We start from the raw sequence: 10,716 nt of genomic DNA, 5'->3' as shown, positions 1-10,716 counted from the left end.
TCGGTAATTCCTATATTAAAAAGAAAGAGAAATAATCTAGAAATACTTCTCCAGGTAAATTCATGTAACTGCAGGTCTAGTACAGTGATACTCTGGATCTCCTTTGGAGACCACTGCGGTTGAATTTATTGGATACAGATCAGATCACCATAGATTTATAAAGGACATGAATTGCCTTCCACTTTTTTTGAGCAGAAATACATTTTTTTCAAAAAGAAACAGGTATTTTCCTGGTCTTACCTGCCCCCTTCCCTTCCTACCTTTGTGATTCCCCTTACCAAGGTATCTGATATCTTTAGTTCTCTTTATCATTGTGGGAACCACTTTCTGATGATAAATTATGCTCAAGTGAGAAATGTAGACTGCAGCAATGAGAGCAGCTCTAGAGGTACTTTTTTCAGTTATTACCTGAATATCTTTGTAAAAAGACAATTGTGTCAAGTATATCACAATAGTATAAAACGTGACAGTTACACGTTCAGTATATGTTCTAGCCAGAACTGTAAGAATATGCTGTTAAAACATTTTTAAAACAAATTTCATATAAGGAATTAGTTAATAAAGGAAATACAGAAAATTGTCAGGCTGATCTTGCTCCTTCTCTTTGCAGACAGAATGAAATCTCTGACTCCTTCACCAAAAGTAGTTGATATGAATCTGAAGATCACTCATATAGAGTGCCATCCAGAATGCGTGGTCATAGTATTCAAAGGTCAATGCAAGGTGGGGTGTGAACTTGACTACCACATACTGCAAAATGAAATGCAACGTGTATTCAAAGTAAAAGATAACGTTGACATTGGTGGACCTTGTTTGGTGGAAGATGCGGAAGGAAAATGGCATAGAGGAAAAGTTCTGGAAAAGAAAGAGAATATCTGTAAGGCCTTTCTTATAGACACTGGACAGGTGCTAGTGGTTGAGGAAATACATATTGCTTCTGCTGGTGATGATTTTTTTCAGCTACCTCCAAAAGTAGCTTGGGGGATTTTTGCTAACATACTTCCTCTTGGAGAAAAATGGGGTCCAAAAGCCATAAACTATTTTTCATCACTGGTAGGATTGCAGATTACAGGTCATGTGAAATCTGTTACATCGTACCAACTGTTTATTCTGGAAGTACCAAAGGTCATTAGTGATATTCTTGAACTGCAGTTAGGAAAACTTATCGATGGAGATTCCTTTTGTCTTATTGTAGAAATGTTGAAAGTGTTTCCACCAGAAACATTTAAGAGAATGCCACAGTTGTTGCAACAGAAACGTCCAGTCCAGGAATTGCTTACTTTTAGTAATTCTGAGAAACCATCAGACTTTTGGCCAGTTCCAGATCTCTTTCCATGTCTACCAGCTGGTAGTAAAGTAAATGTAAAAATAACTGTTGCAATAAGCCTGAGTGAATTTTACTGTCAGATACAGGAACGGCAGAAAGAGCTGGAAAATTTGACAGAAGCTATGTGTTTGTACTACGAAGCTATCAGTACAGAGAATAATACATCTTTTGATAGTTTAGGGCTACTTTGTGCTGCTAAAAGGCAAAATGGACAATGGCATAGAGGAGTGATAAAACAGCTGCAGCCCAACCACGTGGAAGTCTGGTTTATGGATTTAGGTAGTATCGAAACTGTGCCATCTAGTTGTGTTCAGAAACTTAAAGTAGAGTTCATGTCACTGCCTATGATTTCATTTCCATGTGCGCTGTCTTGTTTTGGGAATCAGGATGAAGCAGTAATAAATCTTCAGCTGAAAAGATTTATACAGGCCTTGACAGGACAGACTTCTGTGTGTGTCTGTGTTGATTTATTCAATGCCAGTAAACACTTGTATTATATTACGCTGCAAAATCAAAATTTTGGAATTAATGTTAAGCATCCAGAGAACTTGAATGAGGCGGGTGCATCATTTGTCTCACCTTTGGAAACAAAAATCTCTAGCATTGGTGTAAGCTACAAAGCACGTGCCTGGAGTTCATCTAAAAATCGCACTGGAAATAAACAGACAAAGAACTGCTTACCTGAATGGGATGGGTCTTTATCAAGCCACTGCAAAAGAGTAAAAATGCAGGTGAATAGTTCCTATACTGCTTTCGTGGTATATGTCATAAATCCATCCAACTTCTGGATTCAGACATGTGCATATCAGAAAGAATTTCGAGCCCTCATGAAAAATATTGCAGATGCATATAACCACTGTGGAGCTGGTGACTGGGTCCTTGAAAACCCAGAACGTGGATTACTGTGCTGTGCCCGGTATAGCAAAGATATGCATTATTATCGGGGTGTTGTCACTGAAGTGCTTCATGTAAGCGTTACTGTCTACTTTTTAGATTTTGGGAATACAGATACAGTTCCCTGTTATGATGTGAAAACATTGCTTCCAGAGTTTGCTGCTTTGCCGGCTTTAGCTATGTGTTGTGAACTTGCTTGCATTTCTCCTGTTGAAGATGTGTGGGTTAAAAAGGAAACTGATTTCTTCAAACAGATTGTATTTAACAAACTGCTGCTGTTTCAGGTCATTGGAAAGCAAAACAACAAATATATTGTTAATGCACAGTACAGGAATGCTGTGCAGGAAAGTAATGTTGCTGCACTTATGGCTCAGGCTGGATATGCAGAATACTGGGAAAGAAGACCAGTTTCTGCTCTAAATCTGTCAAAAAAACGTCAAGCCCAGAATCCCCTCCAGTTAAAGCAAAAATATGTAAATGCACGGTGTACCTCTGATATTTGTAAAAATAACGTATTACAAAATAGACAGGTATTTGAAAAGGAAAAAACATTAAGCACGTCTTCTAGGCTGAGAAAATCAGTGACACTGTCCTCTTTTGGAAAAGATGCTTTCTCTGAAAATCATAAGGTCAGGTCTCAGTCATTTTCCCAGGTCCCAATACCTGAGAAAAAAATACTTTATAAAGAGCTTGTGTTTAAACCAGGAGCTGTTTTTGAAGTGGTGTGCTCTTACAGTGTTTCCCCAGTAGAGTTTTCATGCCAGTTGCAGAGTAAACTGCCAGAGCTAAATACCTTAATGAAGCAAATCCAGACTTACTATAAAGAGCATACCATTCCTTACAAAACTGGACAGGTTGCCTGTGTTGTTAAGTGTCCCAAAGATGGGAAATGGTACAGAGCTAGTGTTTTGCAGCAAGTGTCCGCAAATGAAGTTGATGTGTTTTTTGTAGACTACGGTTATCGGGAAAGAGTTCTATTTAATGATCTTCAAGCTGTCCTTCCAGATTTCCTAACTCTGGAAAGTCAAGCCTTTCAGTGCGCGCTTAAAAACGTACCCTTACAGGTTGATGCACTTAATTGGCCTGAAGAAAAGTGTAGACATTTTAACGACTTCATTTCTGCTGCTAGAGGACCACTGACTTGCACTGTCTGCGCTCTAATTCTTTTAAGTCCAAACTGTTTAAGCAATATAGTTGACTTACAGACTCCGTATATTAGTGCGGAGGAGTTTCTCAGGGAATGTGGACTCAACCGGTCTGAATATATTGGATTGCAAAGACTTGCACCTCTGGGTTCCATGTACAGTTTCTATTACTCATCTTTTAATATAGAAATTGGAAGCGAGGAGGAGGTTTATATAACTCACATACATAGCCCTTCAAAATTCTATTGCCAGCTTAATCGAAACAGTGAAACGATAGAGGCATTGATGGGAAGTGTTACTGAAATAAGTAAGATGGCAAATCATGCAAAATATGATACCATCAGTACGCGATTATGTATAGCCAGATATTTTGAAGATGGTCTGTTTTATAGAGCTTTGGTTTTCCCTGTGGAATCAACATCCTATCTATGTGCTGACTTTGTGGATTTTGGAAATAAGCATATGGTAGAGAGAGACCAATTGATGCCTATTCCAGACTCTGCCACTGACTTAATATTCACACCCATGCAAGCCATTAAATGCTGTCTGTCAGATCTTAAGGACGCAAAATTTCCAGCAAGGGTTATTAGATGGTTTGAGGAAACTTTCCTTGGTAAGCTGCTGAAAGCTGTAATTGTATCCAGAGAATCAGATGGCCAGATTGTTGTGGAGTTGTATGATGGACAGCTCCAAGTAGGTCAGAAAGTTAAAGAAAAAATATTGGAAGAATTGCCTTATGTGACAAATTATACCGAACAATTTGTTGGAAGTTACGGAGTGATACAACACATAGATAACAAAAATAATGGTGAAGTAAATATTAAAAGTCCTGAAAGGATTCAGTTGAAAAATGAACTGGAATTTCAAGCAGACAATAAGTATTACCAGGCAGATAATGGACAGAATTTTGGAGATGAAGAGCAAATTACATGTAGAACACAAAACCAGTGTTGTGGGTCCTCAAAGCTGGTAACTTCAGAGGGCAGTGAAGAACCAGGTTTTCTAAAACCTTACAGTGCTGCTATGGAGCACAGAGAGGAACCTCTGGATGGAAAGTCTGCTTCTCAATCACCATGTCATCCTTCTTTAAAGGAAATAACTGTAAATGCTCTCTCTGAATCTTGTACTGAACAACTAAATTATACAGGTCAGCAGGAAAGGGATAATGAAAATATTCCAAAATTAATCAGTCTTCCTCAACGTGATATTCAGGTGAATTCTGAAGTAGCAGGGTATATTTCTCATATAAATAGTCCATCGAGTTTCTATATTCATTTTGCAGAGGATGAAAACTTAATAATTCAACTAGCAGAAGAATTAAATGAAAGCATGCTGAATATAGGTCATGACAATGGCTTAGGTGAGCTCATGGTAGGGGATCTCATTTTAGCAGAGCATGCCATTGACTGTTTTTACTATAGGGCAGTTATTAAAACTCTGAAATCAGGAAACTCCTTTGAGGTTGAGTTCATTGACTATGGCAATACAGCAGTTGTAAGCCTTTCCAAAATGTGCAGGATTCAGAAAAAGTGGTTAACTTTGCCAAGGCTCAGTATTCATTGTTTCCTTAGTGCAGTGAAAAGTACTCCTGATGAAAGCTGGACTAATGAAAGTACTTCCTATTTTGTAAACAAAATAAATAATAAGTTAGTCACTTGCAAATTCTTAGAGCAAGATAGAGAGCAGTGGAAGGTAGATATAATTTGTGATGGAAAGTCTATCTCTGATGGCTTTCAGCAGAAAAGTGGCAGGACAAGTTTGCAAAACAAACCAATATTTAGATGGGAACATATGCCAAAACAAATTCTGGTTACAAATGATAATCCTCAAGATAGAAAGTCTGTGAGTGACTTAGGTGGTCAAAGGAAAAATCAGACTGCTAAGATGAAAAATAATTCTAAAATGTGCTTAAACATCCCTCCTCAAGATCTAAATACTGATCAAGTAGAAAGAGCAGAAATAATTAATGCTTCAGCGGGTGGAGAATTTCATGTACAGTTACTTAAAAATCTGCAAATATTAAATGATTTAAATGTCATGCTGGTCAAAGAAGCACAAAAAAGTGGTTTACTTACGGTGGATAACATTGAAGAAGGGTTGGAGTGCATGGTAAAATCTGAAAGGAACTTAAAGTGGTATCGATCGAAAGTGATAAAGATGTTTATCAGGGAGAGGTTAATGCTAGTTTTTTTAATAGATTATGGCAACTATGAGATGGTGTCCTTAAATAATGCAAAGATTCTCAGTGATGAGATGAAAAGCATTCCTAAACAAGCTGTGCTTTGTGAATGGGTTTGGTTAAAAAAAATGAATAAGGTTCCATTTGTCCATGTAGTAAATGCACTCCTAGATGGTGGAATAAGGATCTTGTTTCTGAGATATTTGGAATCTTCTCATATCTGGGAAGTAGATATCTTAGTAGGGAAAGTTCTGCTTCAGGAATATTTGAATCAGCTCTTAACAACTATTGTTGGACTGGAAAAATCCAGTAATACAGACTGTATGGAGTTCCAGGAGTCATTCAGGATAAATTCAATCACATGGACACTGCTGCAGAGTGGCAGAAGGTATCCTGGGTTTGCAACTGCAGTTACTGATCCTTCAAACTTCAGCATCCAGTTTGAAGACTTATTTGATTCCATGAAAAACTTGTGTTTGCTGCTCTCTGATGTTCCTGATGACTTGCCAGCTTTGCCAGAAGAACTTGTGTCTCCTGGTAACAGCTGCTTGATCCAGTTTGGACTGGAAGCACAGTGGAACAGAGTACAAATATGTGAAGTGACAAGTCAGTCTGTTGTTCTTACATTTATTGATTATGGCTTTCTGAAAAGCATCCCCTGCTCAGAAATCCATAGACTTAAAGTTATTCCGGAAAGTCTGTCTTATTTACCACACTTGGCTTACTCTTGCTGTTTACATGGTATAGTTCCTGCCACAGGGGAATACTGGAGTGACAAAGCCAAACTTCTGTTTCAAAAGCTTCTTAGTAAACCAGATCTCATATTCCATTTTAAGCACTATGGCTCTGGAATGAGGTTAGAGGTTGATGTTCTGTATGAGGGGAATAATCTAGCTTGTGCCTTAGTTGCTGCTGGCCATGCAGTCTACTCTGCAGGTAGGTGCTGCCGCATTCCAGTTGATGGAGTTGAATCAGCCAAAACGTGCTTGCAGCCTAATTACCAAAATTCTAAGTGCTGTGGTTTCTTTTGTGAACCAGATTATAACTAAGCCAAAAAAACTTTATTTTTTCTGGTAGACGTAAAGCAAAGAAATGAAACAAAAGTATCTGAAGGATAGGACTGCTTGTGATAAAAGTTCCAGAAAAGGTGTTGGGAAAGAGGGTCCTGATACATCGCTAATAAGGGATCTGAGTTCTTGTAACACTGCGGGGGGCATGTGTGTAAGACTGAAGTCTTTCAGCACTGTGATGATACAAAAAGTAAAATTGATTTCACACAGAGTAAATCTACTATCAGAAGTAGTGGTTGAGACTTGTCATTCTGATGAACCCCAGTCTCTAAAGACAGTGTGAAGATACCATCAAGACATTTATTTGAATAATAATTAGGCTGCAGATTAAGAAAAAGTACTACTTCACTGCATGAAAAAGCTCACTCAACTCACATTGAGTGATAACTGTATATTTACTTCATGGGGTTATGTTCTTTGTAGTGCCAAGTAGTACTCAGTTTAAGTGCCTCTGGATAAAAGTTTTAAGGGTTAATTAACTGTGATTCTAACTTCTGGCTATCATTCAGTTCTAAGAGCACATCTTGGGTGTCTGTTTTTTTAAAAGATTATCCAAATACCTTAAATGGCAGTTCTGTTTGTGTAGTATTAATGTGCAACTAATGTTTTAAAATTTGATTTTTGCTAATGTAAAATAGACTGTGTCTTAGCTCAGGTGGCTGTACAATACTTACCTAATGTTACAAAATGGAGCCTAGTAATGACAGGTTGTTTAAAAAGAAAAACCAAAGAGCTGTTATGAGTATGATTTTGATGTTCTGCTAATTACACATTAGCTTTATTTGCAAGACTGTGTTTTATTTTAAACACGTAATGAATCTAGCTTGAAATAATCATTTCTTTTCTGCAGGTCTGATGGCCAAGCTCCTTAAGGTAGAGACTAGATAATGGGAAAGTATTTTCAGGATTACACTGTAAATGAAAATAAAGATAACAGCTTTAGTCATTGTTTGTATGAACTATCAGAAAGGCATTATAGGGTTATGTTACAATTGTGAAATGAAGTTGCTGGGATGTCTTGCTAAGGATTTGATTCCCAGTCTTCTTTCTTTGTTGTGCACTTCCCCTATCCCCAGCCGCAGCTGTAACAGCATCCTCCTTCCAAGTAGTAGAAGAGGCTATGCTTGTGACCTAGCTGAGAGGGATTGCCAGAGGATTTGGGAGTTTAGATGACTTTTGCTATTTGTCTTTGGGCAGGCATAATTCTGAGTAAAAATACTACTTTGATTTGGTAAAATTTAATTGGAAGCTATTGCTTATCATTTGGTTGTACTTACTAAATATTTTTCTGTACATTATGCATTTGTTTATACATGTCATTGATTACTTTGATTTTTTTTAAGTATGTAAAAGTGATAAAGAGCCAGTTGCATTTGGAATTAAAAATGATGTATACAGTATTCTGCTTTTTTGTTGTGAATAATAAAATGCTTATTTTCTGTGCGTAACATGCCTTGCCTAAATCATTCTGAATGTTTTGAAACTTCCTGTGACCTCCGTGGTTGGTGAATGCGTTAGAGAGAATTTGAAGCTACATCTCTACTTTCTTTGTGGGATGGTGCCACAGAGCAGTCCTTGCCATCTAGTCCAGCAGCTGTGAAGCAGATTGTATCTGTTGTGTGCCAAATCAAGTTTTAGTTTTTAATGCTGTACAAATGGCACAGCCTTTCTGTGGGCTCACTTGTACAGCTTGCTAGCATGAGATGCATGCCTCCCTCACCATGCATCTGCTCTGTGCTGCTCTTGTACTCTTAACTCACACCTTAAAGGGAGCCAGGCCTCTTGTGGCAGACAGGTAGGTATGCTTTATATACCATACTTGCAAAGTAACTTGCAGTTACTTTGGGAAACACTTTGCATTATTTTTAAAGATGTACAGTGTGTATTGACGACCATTTGAACTCTGTTAAAAAGATTGTGATCTTTTCAAATGCTCTGACATTTTACAGTGTCCCCAAAAGCCTACCTGGTATTTGTGGGAGTGGGTGTCTTTTTCTTGGTTATATATATTTATTTCTTAAGGTAGCTGTAAGATGGTATAACCATACAGTGAGATGTATCTGAGTTTGAGGAACTTACCAAGCAACATTATTCTCTAGTTAAGACTACCTCTTGCTGATTTTGGTGCTCCTTTCTGACTGATTTAGCAGGAGCCCTATGCTATCTCCAGAGGGAACTGTGTCGGAAGAAATTGTGGGCCTGAGAGAAAGAGATGATTAAGGATTCATCTAGCAAGAAAGGCAGAGGGAAGGAAAAAGGTTTTACTGGTGATATGGGGTGGTGATTCAAGACTGTTGAAATGTCAGACCAGTTACTAGATGTTAGTATGGGCCAGGAACCATAGCTATTTAGGTTTTCAGGCATAAATTTAGGTTTCAGTGCTCACTACGTGTGAAGGTTTTTCAAGTTTGCAAATGAAAAAACAGGAAATATGAGTTAAAAACTTGACGAAGAACTTTTAGAAACTAATAAGTGATCAACTCTTCCATAAAAGCAAACTTAAGGATGCAGAAGAGCCTCTGACATTGCTTTTAATGACTGCAGAATCATAGAATCATAGAACATCCTGAGTTGGAAGGGACCCACATGGATCATCGAGTCCGACTCCTGGCACCACACAAGTCAATCCAAAAATTCAGACCACGTGGCTAAGCACACAGTCCAGATTGTGTGTATCCAATTTTGCAGTGTCAGAGGTGGCTTGTACCTAATTTGTTGCTTTGCATTGAATAGCACATACTTTATACTGAAAGAGGATGTTTATTTCCAAGTGGTGGAATAGAGGATTGATTAGAGATGGGATCATCTTTTTTCTTACAAATAGCTATCTTTTTATGTATTCATATTTAAAGTTGAGTCAAACTGGAAATGCTTGGTCAGCTGATCTCAGCTGTTATCCAAAATTATGCTGAAAAGGTAAGAATATACACTTAAAAAGATAGTGTTCTTCTTAATTGTGTACACTTTATATTTGGGTTACTTAATTTCTTGTAGACCATTTTATCTGTGCATTCCAATTTTTAGTGTCACATTCAACGTTGTTTTAAGGTCTTTAAGAAATAATCTGTTCTCTAGTCTACCTTAACATTTTCTTTTAACATTTCAGTGCACAATTGTTCTTTTATAGACTGATCTTCTAAGGAACAAAATCTTAGTTTTGCAGGCTGTCAGTTTTCTCTGATGCTCGCTGCTCTTATTCCAGCATTCAAAAGTTGTGATTCTACTGACCAATTTCAGATGTCTTGGTTAGAAAGGAGGACTTAATGGCATTACATCTTGTTAATGCTGGTGGCTGGATAGGAGAGGAAAAGCAAGTTTTGCTTCTTTATCTGAGGGAAAGTGATCCTGGGCTGGTCACCAAGCACCGTGTAGTACGGAGTCAGCCAGTGCTTTCTTTTAGTCAAACATGACAGAAAACTGAGGGTGCAGTCAGGCTCAAGGGTGTGGAGCTGGGGAGGATGTTTAAACTGCCGAATACGATAACAACTGTACATGCCTGCTGAGCAACTTTTTGATTCTAAAGCTCTGTTTTGTATTGTGACATTTTCTTTGACAAACCCAGTAATGACAGAAACAGTCATTTTCACTTGATGTGAAAAGAGTTTGTGATTTTTAGCTTAACTCCTCTTTGGATTTGTTTAGGAGGTGTTTGTATGGTGACAGGGCCTCTCAAAGACAAATTCTGCTAAGCATGTTTCAGAGGCTGAGGAGGCTGCTTGATCCTGATTAACCGTGTTTGAGCTGCACTGACATCTGGTGGCTCTGTGCACAGTTCCTGGTAGGCATTTTCAAGCTATTTATTACATAAGTTTCTTTCAAGTGATGATCTTGTTGTATTTGTCCAGAGAAAAAGTGAAATGTTAAATTAAGCAGAGAAAGGAAAAGAAGTTATTTTAAGGGAGGTCTGATATAAGAATGTTTGCCAAATGGTTTCTCTAGGTATATAGATATTTTATTTGCAGACTGGGTATGAAAAAACTTAGAAATGCTTGTTTCCATTAATGCCCAGTAAATTTCTATTTCTTAATTGTTTAGACACATTTGAAAACCTCCCTGATTTGTCTCTGAGGAAGATTTTTTTTAAAGAATAATAAACATTGT

At 37.7% G+C, this 10,716-nt stretch overlaps 1 protein-coding gene across 1 annotated transcript; it reads left to right on the top strand.

Annotated features, from left to right (window-relative positions):
- Positions 1–615: 615 nt before the first annotated feature.
- On the top strand, positions 616–10,245 carry TDRD15 (tudor domain containing 15; the record flags this gene model as incomplete). The annotated part of the gene is made up of 1 exon (XM_083829523.1): positions 616–10,245. The coding sequence occupies one exon, from the start codon at positions 616–618 to the stop codon at positions 6,592–6,594; it is 5,979 nt and encodes a 1,992-aa protein (XP_083685649.1). The 3' UTR covers positions 6,595–10,245.
- Between the last annotated feature and the right edge of the window lie 471 nt (positions 10,246–10,716).

The sequence above is a fragment of the Anser anser genome, assembly GCF_964211835.1.
Source record: "Anser anser genome assembly, chromosome: 3".
Lineage (NCBI taxonomy): Eukaryota > Metazoa > Chordata > Aves > Anseriformes > Anatidae > Anser > Anser anser.
This window is presented reverse-complemented; position numbering and strand designations above follow the sequence as displayed.